The sequence below is a fragment of the Pseudorasbora parva genome, chromosome 18 (genome assembly GCF_024679245.1).
Source record: "Pseudorasbora parva isolate DD20220531a chromosome 18, ASM2467924v1, whole genome shotgun sequence".
NCBI lineage: Eukaryota > Metazoa > Chordata > Actinopteri > Cypriniformes > Gobionidae > Pseudorasbora > Pseudorasbora parva.
In genome coordinates this window covers 34,968,751-34,988,149 of record NC_090189.1, presented here as the reverse complement: position 1 = coordinate 34,988,149, position 19,399 = coordinate 34,968,751, and the positions used below count along the sequence as shown (strand labels likewise).

At 37.7% G+C, this 19,399-nt stretch overlaps 1 protein-coding gene across 1 annotated transcript in view; it reads right to left on the bottom strand.

Annotated features, from left to right (window-relative positions):
* Positions 1-19,399, bottom strand: part of ammecr1 (AMMECR nuclear protein 1) — a 71,934-nt gene that overhangs the window by 33,961 nt on the left and 18,574 nt on the right. Inside the window, exon 2 of the mRNA XM_067422865.1 lies at positions 15,347-15,457. Coding sequence (XP_067278966.1) covers positions 15,347-15,457 — 111 coding nt within the window. The remainder of the gene's footprint in view (positions 1-15,346; positions 15,458-19,399) is intronic.

Here is a 19,399-nt window from a genome sequence, read left to right as displayed (position 1 = left end):
AAAATAATTCCACACGTGTAGTGGGGATGTTGAAAATTATTTTAATATGCAAAACTGTTACCCAATCAAACCAGCGGGCAGTTACTTCCAAGTCTTGAATGCGGCACGCCTATCAAAACGGAGTGTTTCAAAGAGAGGGTCAAAAACAGGATAGAAAATAACCTATTACTTCTAAATTAGGATGTTTTTTAATGTAAAAATCTTGCTAACATTTAAAGTGGACCTCAAATAACATAAAATAAAAATGCAGTTCATGACCCCTTTAAATAAGTGTTCAAATCAGAGGGCTTAAATCAAAGTAGAACAAAGTAGGCTTTTTATTTCTAAATTATATTTTTGGTCTAAAAATCCAACTAACATAAATGCACCTCAGGAAACAAAATTAAAAAAATGCAGTTCACAACCCCTTTAATTTATCAATCTAAATACACTGAAGAAATTGAAATATTGGTATTTTCTTTTCTTTTTTTTGTGCGTGTTTCTTTTTTAACATTTTCCAAAACAACATTGGACCCCCATTAACGTTTTATTGTATGGACAAAAAAGAGACAATTGGATACAGTAAACAAATGCATACAGGTAAAGATAATGTAATTTTTGGGTGAACTATCACTTTACAGCAAATGATATGTAGAAAGACATGCAACGATTGCAATTAATTGAAAGGTTTGTGGCAGCAGCACCTGTGACGCTAAATTCTATCCACTCATTACTATACTCATTACTTTAAAAAAAAAAGAAAAAAAAGAAAGAAAGAAAAGAAAACAGACAGTGTTATTGGTTATATAAGCTGCTTCAAAGTTAATGAGAAAATGGAGAAGTGGGAATTTGGCAGCGAATACTGGGTTGAACTGAGCCAAGGCACAAGCATCTGCTCTGGTGTCTCCGTCCCTGCTGCGGGAAGAATGTGGCTGTAGATCTACAGATGGATGACATGGAAGCAAGGTCAAGCAACTGCTAGAGATGTCTAAGGTGTTCTTAGGCAATGCATGTACAAGTGTAAGTTATATGCACAGGCAACTTCGAATCAACCAACTTGAGGTTCACTTTCTCCTGAACATGGAAACACAGACGTGTCTAAGGCAGCATGTGAAAAGTCCAGTCTGCAAGATAATTTGGGGGGTTTCAAAAACATGGCACTCGTAATTGTTTTTAATAAAGCTAACCGCATCAGCATTTTCCACAGGATTTTGAAAGACTATGAGAGGTGATCTATTGGGTTCTGAGGATATAACCCCCAGGAAGAACATGTTGATGTTTTAATGCAATCAGTTGTAATGCATTTTTTTTTTTTTTTTTGAGAGCAAACTCCTAAATTCAACACCATGATCTGTGGATACATGAAAAAGTTGTGAACAGCGGCAGTTACAGGTCATGAGATCTGAAAATTATATTTTTGCTCATGACTTTTACATGTTTTTGTCAGAAAATCATATCGTAGGGCTCTGCAGATTTCTTGGGTCGCGTTGAAGTGGTAAATGCTGATTTGACCAGGATCAGACGAACTGCCTGTCTGACATTTTGAAATTTGTCAAATTGTGATTTTTAAGCTTTGACATTTTGCCACAAACACTTTTTAGGTCTTTTTACGGAATAGCTTTTGAAAACTTTGTCAAATTAGTTCTTAGTGCCATAACCCTTCTTGGTTTATGCAGATTCTGATTATACATTAAATAGTACTTGTTACATTCTCTAAGTCAGAATTTGATGACAGAAATAGAGTATAAAATTATTTTATTTTATACTTCAACTGTAAATTTTATATATAAATATTTACATTTTAATTTCTTCATTTACAGAAATTAAACCATCAAGCTTATATTTTGGTGGATAACTGCAGGGATTTATTAAAGCATGGTTAGCTAACCCTGCTCCTGGAGGATTACCAGTCTGCAGACTTCAGTTCCCACCCTGCTCCAACACACTTACCTGCTATACCTTGAACACCTTAATTAACTGGTTTGGGTGCATTTGATTTGGTTTGGAGCTAAACACTGCGGGATGAAAAACCTCGAGCAGCAGGTTTGGAGACCCCTGCCTTAAAGTGTCATAAAACCCCTGTTTCAGCTATAGACCGTTTCAACAGTAAATGCCTTTACAAATGAAAAAGGTGCTTGATTCTGGTTCGGATATGAACTTTGACCTACATGGTGACTGTTAAACTCATTGTGGTGTTCAGCACAGAAAACACTCATGCTTGTTACATATGTGTACATGTGAACTGCTTTTTACAGACATATATTCTGTGTTGGTAGGTAGCCAAATGTACGCAAGGGAATGCAAACAACGCATTTTGTTGAACGCAAAAATATCCATATTTAATCTTCCTAAAGTAAAATATCTAGCTTCTGCCATTATGCCTTCCATATTCAACTTATGAAAAAAACATAACTGACGCTACATCTGACTAGGATGTAGCATAAGCATTTCAAACTGCGAGATGGAAAATGGTCAGGCTGAAGCTTGATATTTTACTTTATTAAGTTTTAAATAAAACTCTGATAGTGTTCATCAGAAAGAAATTGATATACACATAGAGGTATATATCATAAAGGCTTGAGGGTGAGTATATCATGGGGTAATTTTTATTTTAAAGTGAACTAATCCTTTTAAGCGGTTCACCCTTTTACAACTGATTTAGTTCAAAAACAACTAACAGTCGTGAACTAAATATGATTCATTTACAGTAATAAATGATAAAATTCAGCATTAATAACTTAGTAACTCAAGCTTCGAGGATCTCCTGCTCTAGGATCATTTTGACTCAGACTTTTGAATTCAGTTAAATGTTTACCGAAGACTCACTCTGACCAGATCATTTGCATCAGTGAGTCGCTGACTCAAGACTCAAGAACAAATGCAATCGGATTGGTCCAATTCCCAAATTAATCATTCAGTGTGCTTTGCGAACCGATTTAACAGGTTAAGAATCAGCTTGTTCAAGAATCGGACACTGCTAATGCATTTAAGAGCTGGTGACAATTTATTCAGTTCAAAATAACGAGGAACGACATGTTTTAGGAAATGTAAAGGAGTAAAAGCACAATATTACACTTTGAAATGTAGTAAAGTAGAAGTAAAGTTTCCCAAAATAAAATACTCAGATAAAGTACAGATACTAGGAGTTAATATGCATTTAAAGCGAGTAAATATAAAATAACTATATCAAAGTCATTTGAATACGCCACATTTACTGCAGCCAGCTTCAAGTATGACCACAAACAACAACCACATCCATGAGATAAATTAAATTTGGATGAATTTCATATCAAAGGATGTCATTAGGGCTGGGCGATATGGAGCAAAAAATATATCTCGATATACGATATATATCTCGATATCTTTACAGGTAAAATAACCCCCTAAAAACTACAGCAAAAACAAATATGCCAAATACCACAAATTCTTTTTTTTTATTATTGAAGTGCAAAGAGGTAGTCAGTTCATGTAGGAACAAAGTGCTTTTGCAACATTAAAAAAACCTCCCTGATTACATAAATAATAATAATTTAACTGTAAAAGAAAATAAATAATATTTCCTTCTTTTCATTTATTTCATGCTTTCAAAAGATGAATCAAAGACTCCTTTTTTACAGTTAAAGTAAACAGTAAGCATTTTGCAGAAAGATGGGGGCATGACTGAGATATAAATAAACTGATTTTGTATCAAAGTTCAAACAGTGATGTTTGTCATGAGTTTGACAAAATTCAAACTCATCATGCAGGCTACACATGAGCTGAATTTCACTTCTTTTCCAGTTACAGAAAGAAATATGAATGTCAGAAGGTAGGCTATATGATAATATGATACAGTACAACTGACAGAAGAGCACTGTGTCTCAGGACACCCGGGATGTCGCGTTTTTCCCTCTTGGTTAAAACATGAATAGACCTATTCATCATAATCCCGTGATAAAGCTGACAAAATAATAATAGTAATGATATTGCAATACTTTATAAATGTTTTCAAATGATTTGCGATCATTTTGATATTTTAAACGAAAAAACCATGCGATCAGTTAGACACAGATCATAAACTGGCATGATTGCGACCGCGTCTCGCACCAATAGTGTCAATCACCTGACTGTGGGTGAAACTTGCGCTTTGAACTATGATGAACATTAATATTTCTTTATGAATTTTAGCAAGCAGTTGTGTTAGAAGGAAAACATGGTCTCTAAACTGAGTCCCGAACAACGCGCGCGCTTGTCAACATGACAACTAATCCTCACCTGGTTGTGGAAGCAGCCGTGTTCAATGAGACAACACGCGAGGGGAGGGGGAACAAAGCAAGAGGCGGGAGGCGCGCGAGCGGGGGCGAGCACAGCACAGGGAAGGCAAACAAGCAAAGTGGCGGAATCAGAATTAAATATAAACAATATATCGATATATACGATATGTCCAAATCCATATCGAGTTGAAAAAATATCTCGATATATTTTAAATATCGAGATATCGCCCACCCCTAGATGTCATATTGTAAAGTTATAATTTGCAGCTCATTACCTAGGGGTAATTAACAGATGGTTACCGAGTAGATCGTTCTCTGGGATGCGCTTTCATGGAAATCGAATGTAAAGAGTTTTGTCTATGGGGCAAAGGGTAAATAAAATTAAATCGCTAGTTAATACCACTAACAAGGCTAAAAATAGCCTCACACTAACACGGTAGCATAATGAGGGTCCCTACATGCAAACCGAAGAATTGAGAACTTTGTAAGAGTACAAACAGTTTATTAAGAAGATACTTTATAATGACAATGCAGTACGCGTTTACCGTCAGACGCGTCTCGACTAGTCGATCCACGAGCGCTGTTCTAAGAGAGCTGGTCAATAGGAATTAAGTTTGTGAAATCTTTTATTTGTTTATTTTCTGTGTTGCTTTCTTCCGGAAACAACGGACCATATGAGATTCCAAGTCACAATTTTCCAAGATGGAAATTTTTAAAAATATTTTTAGCAGTAATAATAATCATAATTATTATTATTAGTCACATTAATATAAAAACACAATGTTATATCCACACACTTTTCATTTGTAAAAAAATTATAACAGGGTATATGCAGGAATCCTGAAGTTAATTTCAATACCTTTTTAAGACTTTTTAAAGACCTTCTCAAAATATTTTAAGACCTCATCGCACTTCAAGTTCTAATTGGCAACAAACCTTTAATAAACACTTGTAGTCGAATGTAGACTTAAAATCTCTATCATAGGCCAATTTTGTATCGTTTATATTGCATATCTGTTTCGCAATGTTTTTACCAGCCACTTTTTTGTTTTTAACTGACAGTGTGTAACTGCATGTGAAAATTAATACTACAAGCTCTACAATACAACAGTTTATTTAATCTCAAGCCTCAATGAAATACTGACATTTTTACGATGATTTGGGGTCTTTTATGGCTTCCAGTTTTATGGTTTTTAGTCCCAAGAATGAAACTATTCGTTTTGGCATTTTTGAAGCGTGTGGACAACATACCGAGCAGAACATTGTCAGTAGGGGTGCACCGAAATCTAAATTCTTGGCCGAAACCAAAAAAAGAAGAAACCAAAGCTGAAAACCGAAAAATTAAAATCAAACTAAAATGTTTAACTCGACCACACTCATGTTTACATTAAATAATAATGCACATGCCTACTGGCCTGCAGAAAGGTACAGAAGTTGAATAAAGTAATCAAATGTAAAATAACTGCATATTTAACTGTTTTGATGAAAGATTAATCCTTATTAAATCTACAAAAGCTATTCAATCAAGAGCTTTGTTTAATGTCAAACTAAATATAAGGACATCCCTCAGGAAGCTGTAAAGGCTACTGCGCCTTTAAGACCTGAGGCAGGGATATGCTCGTCTTTCTCGACTGTGCACACTATACAGTTCACTTAAGGCATATTCAGACTATGTCTGCTAGGATACTCATCAAGATGGACATGTTGACATACTTCTTGTGTGAGCTTGTCCGTATAAGCGCAAGACTTGAAAGAGAACTCAATATTTGCGCGCTGTGCGCGAGTCTCACAGCGCGTCTTCACGCGAGTGATGACGGAGAAAACGGCTGGTCATATGCGCACATACGGCAGCACTCACATGCATTGAACAAAGTTTACAAAGAGGTGAAACAGCTCGGTAGGAGAAGCGAGTTTACCCGCCACAACTCTAAATCAGCCGCATTTGGCTGGTGGCGGTGCTAATTTCCATCCCTGGCGCGCGCTCCGAGCCGATCTCAGACTGTTTTTTAATACTTATGGTGATGAAAAGAAATATATTCATAAATACTTTTTGGAGTCAAACTCTTTTGACAAAGCTTGAACAAAATACATTCAAAATTTAAGACTTTATAAAGCCGTGATAAGACTTTTTAATACTTTATAAGGGTCTTAATTTTCCCAAAATTGATTTATCACCTTTTGAGACTTTTCAAGACCCCGCGGATACCAATCGCATTTTAAATCGCAATTTTACCCAGAATAACCGCAATTATATATTTTCACCAAATCGTCTTAACAAAACGTTTTCTAAAATGACAAGTCTCACATTTCAGCCTTTAAGAAAAGGAATGAGTCAAAACGATCAATTCTAGCGCATATAATCATATATTTTAAATGTAATCATAATAATGTAAATGTGAGATGTGTGTCTATATTTTCTGAATGCACTTTCTTTTCGATCCACCAGTTAAAAACTGTGTGTAAAGGGCTGAATGAATATGCAAATCCAAGCAGTTATGGAAAAGCAGAAATATAACGTTACCCTGGTAACCCCTGTTCACAAATCACCTGAGCTTATTATAAAGGTTAATTTCTCTGAAAGGCGACGAGTTTGCAGGTAACACCATTGTAAACCATGTTCAATCAGTCTTGCTAAAAGTAACTTGATCATCACCATATATCTTATAATGGCACTGCCTGCCAAATGTTTAGCGTAGCCTTCTCTTGTCAGTGGCAAAGGTTTCACACAAGATAAATGCAGGGAAATAGTTAGGATGACAAAGAAGATAACAGAATTAAAGACACGCTTTCAAACTTTAAATGGGTGATAAGAAATCAAGGGCTTTAGATATAGTCACTTTGGATGTGACCATAGACAGTAAAAGAAATGGACGGAGCGTTCCCATTGATGTCAACGGCGAAAGAATGAAGTCAACCTAGGGGCTCTCACTTCCTGATGGCTGAGCGAACTGCGCAGGCTCAGACTGAGCTTGACGACATAGATGTGACGTGGGCCTCCTGTCTGACAGCTGTGAGTCTTCTAGTAGATGTGGAAAGCCAAATCTGAATCACGTTGTTTAAATATTTTCTCCCGTTGCTTTTGGCTCACTATGGGCTTTTCCCCATTCTTCCCCCTTGACTTTATCAGACTAGTCTCCAGGACATGTCTCCACGTCCCCCCGACTGTCTCATAGACAGTAAAAGATTGCCTGCGAGCGTCTCCTCAGGTCTATACGGTAATTTCTCAACTGTGCGACAGAGTCGCGTTGGTTATGACGCAATCGTTAGCCTATTTTTACAAAAACAGCTTCTGCGGGGCGATAGTATAAGATACAAGGTAATGGAGCCTTTTATACATTGTCGTGTTTCTTTAGAAATAAACAATGGACAAATGGAGTCTTTAAACGTCTCAGATGTAAAGTTATTCACTGTCAAAGTGACTCAAAAATGAATGGGAGTCAATGGGATGCTAACAGCAGGTGATGGCTTGGTTAGCAATGGCAGCCCCTGGGGGTGGAACGCTTTCCGAGCGCTAGATTACCCCCTTGGATGTGACTAGGCATGTGCCGATATCAATTTTTCATGTTGCGATTAATTGCTGACGTTTTATCACAATATACGATATTATCACGATATTGAAATAAGTTGCAAAAAAAAGTGTTGCCATAGCATAACAGCTTTAAGAACTATTTTAGTATAACTGAATGTTTAAATACAATAATGCACCTAAAAATATATACAGCTCAGGAAAAAAATTTACGAGAAATCAATGTTAAGTGGTCTCTTGATTTTTTTAGAGCTGTAAAAGTACAATTTTCAGATTAAAGATTAAAGTGCAAAAGAATTAGGCTATAAAGAACAACAGGTAACAAATTACGAAAAGGTCTCATTATTTAATGCATTAACTAAGACTGAGCAATAGCTACATGTGTTATAGAAAGTATAAGTTTTTGGTAATGTTAGGAAATACTGATCATTGTTAGCTTTATCTTAAGTCCATTAAAAATGTTATTTTGATTTTGATGTTATTAAACAGTAACTAAGAAATTAACATTACTTAGAATAATTAATTCTTTATAAGTATTTTTCATTGTCAGTTTGGTAATAATGAATTAACACGTTAACTAATGAAGTCGTATGTCTCAAAGTTTTACTGAACAATAACAAATAATTAGAACAGTTCTAATCATTATGGCATGTTGTAGTCCAGATTAAAACAAAAATGTTTAAGCTTGAAAATAAATAGGCTATTAAGTCTTTACAAAAAACGAATGGCTGTTTTAAAAACTCCTTCACTAGCATGCTTTTGTTTGCTGGTTTCCGGGGTAACCGTTGCATTCTTCCGTTCCATCAGCGCCCTCTGCTGTCACTGAGCGGCACTTCAGCAGCGCGTCTCCTTCACCTGTTCAGTCATGTGCAAAAGCATGTTGGGCTTGTTTACATCTGAGTGCGTCCATTTGACGCAGAACAGCGGTGTTGAGCATTTATACGGTTGATGGGCAAAGTATTCTTGAGTGCATTATAAAAAAAATATTAATTGTTAATAAATTATTCTTTACGATATTTTAAAGTGCCCACGATAACAATATCGTGCATATTCATTATCGTGATAAATCGCATTATCGAAAATCGGCACATGTCTAGATGTGACTAGCTCAGCGAGCACCATACATGGTTTGCTTCTGGTTGCAGAGCACCTGGGTGACTGAGATTTCATAGTCCTGAGACAAAATAAATGATAAAAGATTCTTGTTCACATTGGTGCTAATGATGTCCAGAAGACAAACGTTTAACAAACGTTGAAACATCCATTTTCTCTGAAATGCTTCAAATCTTTTTAGGGATGCAAAGATACCACTATCGAGCCCAATTCTATACTGTACTTGTGTACTTGTAGCCCTGCTGAAGCACCTCTAAATATGCAGTGCTATTAAATGGAAGATAAATAGCAATAGAATGAACAGTTAAAATCAACATAAGCTTGTACAATACATTTTAACAGGCATAATTAAAGGGTTACTTCAGCGATTTGGCATTAAGCTTTGAATCAGTAGAAACACAGTAGTATATTCAAATGCTTATACGAATATTCGTATATACGAGACGAGTGATTTATGTATTTTATGTCTGGAAAAAAGGAGGCTTTGGAGGCTTTTTTGGCCAAAGGCTTGAGACTACAGCCAGTAGTAGGAGCTAGTCTGGCATGTTTTCAACCCGCCCATAGGGGATGGGATCTCACTCACAGAATGTAAATGCGCAAGCAGGTCCCAGTGGTGAGTATGAAAATAACTGAAGAACTGTATGTTACAACATTAATCCGGTGACAATTACTTTATTAAACTGAACTTTTATTTTGACAGCTTGCCGTGAAGAACTTCAAGTTCCTGTGTGTGTGTTTATGATACGACAATAGAGTTTGTTTAATGAAAAGGTAAAATGCTCATGAAGTGACTGGAGATGCATTCATGTCCTCATATTAAAGTGGCAGAGGCTGAAAAACACTGCAAGTTTCAGTATGTCCGTGTGTTTCATTCACACAGAGACACAGAAACACGCAGAAGTCATATAAAACAGTCTTTTTGCGGCTTAATATTCACAAACATTAGTATATCACGATTTGGTTTAAGTTTACTGACCTATATTTTATTTATTCATCAAAACTTTGACAAATTTCGTGGCATTCCACTATGCAGTAAATTCTGTTTTTATGACTGCATTCTGTCTGTGGTCCGCATCGCAAAATTAATCCTTATGGAAGTTATAAAAGTTAATTCAAATCTTTTTTTTTTTTGTAAATTAACATTATAACACACACAGCAGCACTGCAGGAATATCACATTATTATCTTGGATAATGCAGCAGACATACAGCTCAGTGCCTTCACGCAGTTCATAAATAAACCATCTGTAAATTGTATCGCCAATTTCATGCTATAGCCAATGAAAGGGGCTATAGCCACTACACAATGGTTGTAAATTGATTTAAAAAAATAAAATAAAAACGGCCAATAAAAATCAGTGGCCAATACATCGGTGCATCCGTAGTATCAGTGCATCTCTAAATCTTTGTATTACTGTCAATAAGGTACACAAATTAAGGAATTTTTAAATCTCTTCAATACTGTTGCCATGGCAACAAACATGTATAACTTTTTTATGTATATTAGGCATTATGTCTTTTTGAGGTACTTTGAATTGGAATTTTCATTATCTTTTTAACTCACATCTGACTCATATGCCATTAGATCTTCATCTTCAATTTCTCTTGTGGTACCTCGGATTCGACTAACAACCATGGGTGTCAGATCATTTAGTTATGCAGCCCCCCGCTTATGGAACTCCCTTCATCTTGATGTTCGTAACAGTGATTGTTTATTGACTTTTAAAACGCGTCTTAAGACATATCTTTTTATACAGGCTTTTTTATAATGTGTTTTAATGAGTCTTGACTGCACTTTTTCTGTATATACGGAGTGTTTGTTGTGTGTTTTGTGTAGCGATATGTTTTTTTTTATTGTGAGGTGACCTTGGGTGTCATGAAAGGTGCCATTAAATAAAATGCATTATTATTATAATTAGGGCTGGGTAATGTTTCATACATGGGCGTGTAGTGGTTACTTTATAGTCAGATGAATCCTTTGTTGTTATTATTACGAAGGTGCGTAGGCACCTATTAGCCACTTTTACACTGTCAGGGCAGTACGAGACAGGGCTTTCAACAAGGTGGGCTAGGCTAATAGCTTCAAACCTGTAGAATTTTTTCAAAATCACTGTGTGTTTCCAGTCGGACTAGAAGATCCATTAAAAATTTCATTAAAAATCGCCTGTAACAAGCCACTCTGGAACAATGTCACACAAACTCCATTTCATCAACAAATGGACGTTTTATCAGAAAACTATTCAGAAAACACTGGTAACGAACATGGTAAAAGCGGTCATTTGTTGCCTTGTTTATTTAAAGATTTAAACCTAAGCGTCAATGTTTTACCACAGGTTTAAAACAATAAGTGATATATAGATATATATATGAATTTAATTATAAAGATTGCACATTAGTCACAGAAAGAAAATAGTAGGCCTATTTACCGTTATTTCCAGAGTAAATTATTTCACACAAGAAAGAGGACACGCGTACTTTGTCGCATCTGTTTCTGTTTATTTGTAGTCATAGGCCATGGTTTACATCACATTTTGAAAGAATTATTTCAACAAATATTCCACCAAAAATATGACCTGAGAAGCTTAAGCATCTCCACTTCAAATAGTTATATTTTCATTTATTTGTGAAGAACACATGTCCCAAGATGCTGCTCAAACTTGGCGTCATCAAACTACGCCTTTGTTTTGAAAAGGCGCCCTCAAGTGGACGGTAAGTTGCACAATTAACATGTTAACTATTTTACTATGGTAACGGTTAGAACAAAGTCTTTTGCGTCACTATTTCTGGCTTATACATTGATCAAAATCCACATCGGCCCACAAACAGAAATCATTTCAAACACTCGCTGCTGTCTGAAAGTGAGTTGAGCTATAAATTATTTAAAAGGTTGTCAATGCTGTTGAAACAACTACGGTATATAAAATAACTGCTGTCTCCAGACTCGCACTTCTCAAGCCCAAGCTGACCCACTTTGAACCAAGGTATTCGGCGGGTATTTTTACATGAAAACATGCTTATCGTGATTTGGCTTATCGTGATCATGAAACTGCAAAGGCTGCGATGATCTTTTATTCGCAGTTTGTCAGTGTAGGACCGCTCTGTGATCAGTAGTAAATGCTGTTCCATCTGAAAGCATTGCAAGTTTGAGTTGCTTATAACATGCATTTGAAAAAGCAACACGTGTCAAACATCGTTCCAAACATGAGAAGCAGTCATGTTTACTTAAAGCGTTTTAATACGTTTATTCAGCTCACCGATAGTATGATGTTCATAGCTATAGCGATTTCCGTGAATGACGTGAGCTATTGTACTTCTGTGGGATATAGTTGGAGTTCCCTGCGCGAGAGTGCCCTCTGGCGTGCGGAGCAGCGTTTACTACTGATCACAGCCGTGCTGCTCTGAGAAGCTGTGCATGCAATTATCGAAGCTCTGCCAAATCACGTGCGACATTATTACGATTTAACGTGCAACCCTACGAGGCACGATCCAGTCCTGGAAGTGACAGTGGAAACGTGACTGCCCCTGGCACACACTAGCACGCCCGCTTTTGGCCCGACAGTGGAAACATGGCTATACTTATTGTTGGTGTTCTTTTTCCGCTCTGGAAGTATATGGCAGCCTAGGGCTTGTGATAAAACAATTACGATAATTATTCCGATATTTTCCTAAAAAAAAAAAAAAATGTTCGATATAATGTTTATAAGCCAGAAGATATATGAAGATACATGTCAAAGTCAGGCAACACAAACCATTTGAAACCATGACCAGTTACCACATGCAGAAACAAATAAATTAAGATATTTATTTTGTTAAGGAAAAATGACTGGAAATACGTAAAGAATTCAAAAATGTGTTGTTTGTCATGTTGACAAAAAGAAGTTTAACATAAACTAACATATTAAATTTCACTTAAAAAATAAAGAAATAAAAATTTGACATTAATTGTGATAACTATCAATATCGACTGATATGAAAAATTGTATCATGATAATTTTTTTCCCCATATTGCCCAGCCTACAGACACAATTTCTAACCAGCATAAGTCAGCCGCCAATCGGTCTGTGCAGTGCTGCATGAAGTCGAAAACAACCCTAAAATCTCTGCAACACTTTAGCTTATTCAGGGTTTTTGCAACATCAAAAAAAAATTGGCGGACGGCAAAACTAATTTTTGTCCCGCCAAAGCCTTATTTGATGAGTTATTGTGATTTATAAATTAATGTAAATGACTAATGCATGTGACAGGACACACGTTAACTGAGTGACAGAGAACGACCAGAGAGCCCGAGCACGCACTCTGAACTGACTGACACAATGCTAAAAGGTCAGAAAAGTGAATCCATGTTCCACGTGGCTCGTTCGCACAATATTTTCCCTGAATTACTGCTGGATGTGAAATGTGCTTAAAAAAATGCACTACTTCTGACAGACGTTTTGCACACGCAGCTGACATAAATCATACTTTCAAATAAACTGAAAAATATTCTTATGAAGTGTTTTCTGTGATGACAAATCTTTTGTGTTGTTTTAACAGTCTGTATTCACACATAACGTGTCCGCTTTTGTCCGATTCACAAACTAATGACTCATTTGAACCGATTAATTTTTGTGAACTGATCTGTCCAATACTGAACTCACGAATCGGTGTGTAATCATTTACTTGCATTCTAATCATTTAATCACTAATCATCTTGCATTCTAATCATTTACTTGCACACTTGCATTCTAATCATTTAGAATGCAAGTGTGCTTACCCCATTAAACAAGAGGGGTTAGTCTTAATAATCCACAGTATTTTCATGTATTTATTTAGATTTATATTAATAACATGTAGTAAATTACCCCCCAAAAAATGTATAGACTGGAATAAGGTGAAACCAGAACAACAAGTTGTTGATAGCCAATATATTTATTAAATTGTATATGGTAGAGGATTTGACTATTTGTTATTACATTTTAATGCTACTTGTTGCCAAAACGCGTGCGCGTTGTCAGAGACGTGACATGGCTCGGCGCTTTGTGTCACAAAAAAAAGCTGAGCACTGAACGGATACATTTTCCATATTGTTGTTTTTGATTAATGCACAATCACTTTAAATATTCAAGCATTTACTTGACAAACTTTATGTGGACAAAAGTGAAAGCGTTCTGGCTTAGGGGCTTCCGCCGTCTGTTTGTGTGTGGCAGTGCGTAGGCTATAAGAATGGCAATTAACTTACCTGTATAAACTGTGTAAAACATGCAGTTACTATAGTGATTCTGGACATCTATAAACAAAGATAACTGCTGCATCTCTCTGTGGGCTTGCAAACTGCACTTGATGTGACTGACGGGGCGGAGTCACAAAACCAAAACCGAAATAACCGACATGGGAAAAATACGTTGGGTAGAGGTTCTGAATTTCAGCTTTGATTAATCATACAGCCCTAGGCTTTGGCACAGCACCATGATCAGGAGATTTTAAAATTATCATTTTGCTTTAACTTCTTACAAACAACTCCTCCTTGAACATTGGTCCGTATTTCACCAAAATTGGTTCAGACCTTACAGGCCAAAAGTTATTAAAAGCTTTTCGATTGACGAAACCGTTCTCGAATAACGCATCAACATATTTGAAGGTAGGGTGCCAAGCTGATTCTGAGGATGTAACACTGCAACGCTTTGCCATATTGACACAAAATTTACATGCTTCATTGTCTGCTCACACATTACCTGTGATTGTATTTGTGATTTTTCAGTAATTAAAAATATAATAAGCTAAAAATGTCTTTAATCAATCAGTTGCAGTTGCTCTGAAGCTGCCAGTCTCGCTTGAATGTCTCTTTGTTCCTATTGTCCTTGGCCCCGATAAATGCTGCTCACAACTATATTTATTATTATTATTATCAGTAGAGAAGGAGCACAATTAATGTGGAGATCTGAGTCACAAATATCTGAATTAGGCCACTATGCCTGCAGCATTTGAAGGGTTAGTTCACCCAAAAAAGAAAATTCTACTCACTCACCCTCATGTCGTTCTAAAGCCGCACGACCTTTTTTCATCTTCTGAACACAAATTAAGATATTTTTGATGAAATCCAGGCACTCTCTGGTCATTTTTATTTTTATTTTATTTTTATTTTTGGGGGTGGGGGGTGGGTGAACTAACCCTTTAACACCCTGGTGTAAACACTGTGGTGCTTTCAAAACATTATATTTCTAAATCTAAAAATTCTGGGTCAACCAATATTTATTAACAAAAAAAGGAAAGGGAGCTGGCCTAGTGCTGCAGTAAAAACACAACTTTTAAAAAGGACAGGTCCTTTAGAGAAGTTTTTCAGAAATTAAATCAAGAACCCTTGTAATACGTCTAATTAGAAGTCCATATAAAACAAAAAACCCAAAAAATAAATTAAGAAAGCTTGATTAAGTAAATTTTATGATATGAATGAAGATACATTTGATAGAGAAAAGCAGATTTTCAAAGATGTGGCATACCTAGTAAGGGTGTACTCCCTGAGTCCTGAGTGCAGGTTCATGGCAGAAAATGTACCTATACAACCCCTTAACCGCTTGTCCCGGCCGATTTTCCAAGTGACAAACAGTGGGCTGTTGGAAAAGAAAATAACACAATCTGTAACATCATGGCTTAAACAAGAGACCATACAGTATGACATTAAGTATGAACATTCTACAAACATAAATATATATGTATACTATATATGTATACCAACAAAACAAAATCTAGAAATCACAGAAGAAGGAAAAACCAATTAATAATTTAAAAGCCAGTCTGTTCCACTAAAATTACATACAAAAGTGCTTTGCACCCCAAAATAAGATTGAGATCCAAATCTTACATAAAACAAATGACACTAGCTCAATTCTTGCTTAAAGGGTTACTTCAGCGGTTTAGCATATGGCTTTGTATCAGTAGAAACCTGGGAGTATATTCAAATGATCCCCCTGAGACGAGAAATGTATGTATTTTATTTCTGGAAAAAATCCTCAGATGACGCAAATATTGTCAATTTGGCTTTACCAAACAGAAAGGCTCTAGTCAAACTGACGCAGTGTATTAACGAAACGTTATTGGCTGTTTCAAAAAAGGGGATGAGCTGCTAACAGCTGGAGCTGTTTCATGGGGAAATCACGTCAACACATTGAATAATGCGGCGCCTTTCAAGACACTTCAGTGGGCCTTTATATAGAAAGCTTAATGCTAAATCACTGAAGTAACCCTTTAATACATTAACAAGACACCAAGGAGACAGAAAGAGATTTTATATAATCATGTTATCAACTACAGAGGACACTGCATTAAAGGTGCAATAAGCAATTTCCAAAAAATGCTGTTAAAAACTGAAATCAACAATAACAATTTTGTTAATATTTGCTAGATATCTGCTCAGTGTTGCTCAGAAAATATTGTGCTTGTACTTAGTCATGACTGTGTAAATAGAAGAAAAAACAAAGTGGATTGGACACATAGAACATGTTTGCATATATTCAAGAAAACCATAAAGGTATTTCCTTTTACGGTTGTATGGATTTCCGCGATGCAGAAGAAATCATGGAATCCAGTCATGAAAATGGAATTTACAGTAAAGGCAGTCACTAAAACACTCCTGTAGCCAATTATTCACAATACATTTAAATGTAATAATTTAGCAAACGCTTTTATTCAAAGCTAATTGCAAATGACAAGAACAATAGAAGCAATCAAAACATAAGGACAAAAATATGTAAGTGCTGTGAAAAATCTCAAGTTAGTCACAACATTTGTGTGGTTTGTCGTCGTTTTAGCTGTGGAGACATCTGCAGAGAAGCAAGAGAGGAGTTATGGACACAAACTAAGGCAATGGGCAATTAATAAAAGGAGCATATGCGAGCGCCTGGTGGCCGGGCCTACCCCCATGGCTCTTCGAAAGAGCGAAGTGGGGCTACCCTCCTGTGGGCCCATCACCTGCAGGAGGGATCATAAGGGGTCGGCGCATAGTGGCATAGTGGTGAGGCCCCCGACGACCCGATCTCTATACATGGAAACTGGCTTTAGGCACGTGAAATGTCACCTCGTTGACGGGGAAGGAGCCTGAGCTTGTGCGGGAGGTCGAGAGATACCGACTAGAAATAGTTGGGCTCACCTCCATGCACAGCTTGGGCTCTGGAACCACACTTCCAGTGGTAGAGAGGCTGGACTATCTACCACTCTGGAGTTGGCCTTGGTGAGAGGTGGTGGGCTGGAGTGGGTTTGCTTATAGTCCCCCCGCTCAGCCGCCATGTGTTGGAGTTCACCCCGGTGAACGAGAGGGTCGCTTCCCTGCGCCTTCCGAGTCTGGGATAGGTCTCTCACTGTCATTTGTGCCTACGGGCCGAATGGCAGTGCAGAGTACCCGGCCCTCTTGGGGTCTCTGAGAAGGGTGCTGGAAAGTGCTCCGACTAGAGACTCCATCGTTCTACTGGGGGACTTCAATGCCAACGTGGGCAGTGACAGACACACCTGGAGGGGGGTGATTGGGAGGAACTGATCTGAACCAGAGCAGTGTTCTGTTATTGGACTTCTGTGCTAACCATGGCTTGTCCATAATGAACACCATGTTCAAGCATAAGGGTGTCCATCAGTGCACATGGCACCAGGACACCCTAGGCCGAAGGTCGATGATCAACTTTGTGGTCGTCTCCTCTGACCTCCGGCTGTATGTCTTGGACACTCGGGTGAAGTGAGGGGCGGCGCTGTCAACTGATCACTACCTGGTGGTGAGTTGGATCTGATGGCGGGGGAGGAAGCTGGACAGACTCGGCAGACCCAAACATACTGCGAGGGTCTGTTGGGAATGTTTGGTTGAACCCCGTCAAAGAGATCTTCAACTCCCATCTCCGACAGAGCTTCGACCGGATGCCGAGGGAGTCTGGAGATAGAGTCCGAATGGACTAGGAATGAAACCGATGACCGTTTAACCGATGGTTGACCGTATCAACGTTAACCGATCAAAGTTGTCGGTTAAAAAAAAAAGTTTTAAATTAGGCTATTATAGACAGTGGATTAAACGCTACTACAGTCAGCCATCTCATTCCAAAATCTTTTTGTGTGAAGTGAACAAAACCCACAGACTCAATTTTTCATAACTTGCCTGTTTGTACTTAATAAACCAATACAAACATTTGGTGCAAGGTCACAGCGTTTGGGTTTGCGCTCACAAGGTTTGCAAAAAAAAAAACACTCGAGGTTAGAGCCAGGGCAGACGACAGTATGAAGCGTCCATTCCGCATAAAATGGGCTTACATTTGGAAATATATTACATCTACATTTCAGTGGTAAAACATAAGGTGATCGATCATCATCTTTCTTTATTATTGTTAGCACTACCTCAAACTAAAGCAACTCTTCGGAGCTGTCATTTTCTTAAATGAGCCGCGGCAATGTTTCAAATGAGCTTCTTACGCTAGACAAATGCCCGATCACCTTGTACCCAAACCATTTCTAAACTAAGGAGTAGGGGTGTGCCATATCATATCGTCCGCGATAATACCGATATAAATTTTTGCATGATAAAAAAAAAAGTGTCATATCGCGATATCAATGATATAGCGCCGTGATGATGTATGGCATATTTACTTTCCCTAGTGCGCACAATAACACCTGTTTAAGTGAGAAGAGCAGCATGTCAGCCTTCGATGATGATGATTTAGTACCTAAAAGGAAGCTACTTGGTTACAAGAGGTCAGCTCTCTTGACAACTGACATAACTTGAACAGCTTATGGCTGATTTTGAAAAAGTAAGTAGTGTTTAAAGTAATACGTTTATTTGAATGAATGGATTATAGCATTTATTTTAATTAGAGAGAGAGAGAGAGAGAGAGAGAGAGAGAGAGAGAGAGAGAGAGAGAGACAGACATGCGTGACTGTGTCTGTTTAGCATCTCTCTTAACAATGCAGATGTGCGTTTATTACTTTAAAATGGCGAGTAACCCCAACATTGCTGAGAAATATAATGTAGTGATCCAGTAGCTTAGATATTTTGTTGCTAAAAGTCGTGGGGTGGCGTTGATAACTAGCTTCTGTGCTCCTGAATCTGCAGCGCGATCTCTGTTTGTGAGTGACGTGGGTGTATGTGCATGCGCATGCTTGAAAACGGCACATACAGAACGGTATTTTATCTAACTTGGAATTACCTCCAAGTTACACTATATATATTATATATGTAGTGTTATAACACTATATATATATATATATATATATATATAGTGTTTTCACTGGAAATCTTTAGTGTGTATATATATATATATATACCCGGGGTTGGGGCTCGTATGCGAGCGCCTGGTGGCCGGGCCTTCCCCCATGGGGCCCGGCCGGGCTCAGCCCGAAAGAGCGACGTGGGGCCGCCCTCCTGTGGGCTCACCACCTGCAGGAGGGATCATAAGGGGCCGGTGCATAGTGGATCGGGCGACAGTCGAAGGCGAGGCCCCCGACGACCTGATCTCTGGACACGGAAACTGGCTCTAGGGACGTGGAATGTCACCTCGTTGGCGGGGAAGGAGCCTGAGCTTGTG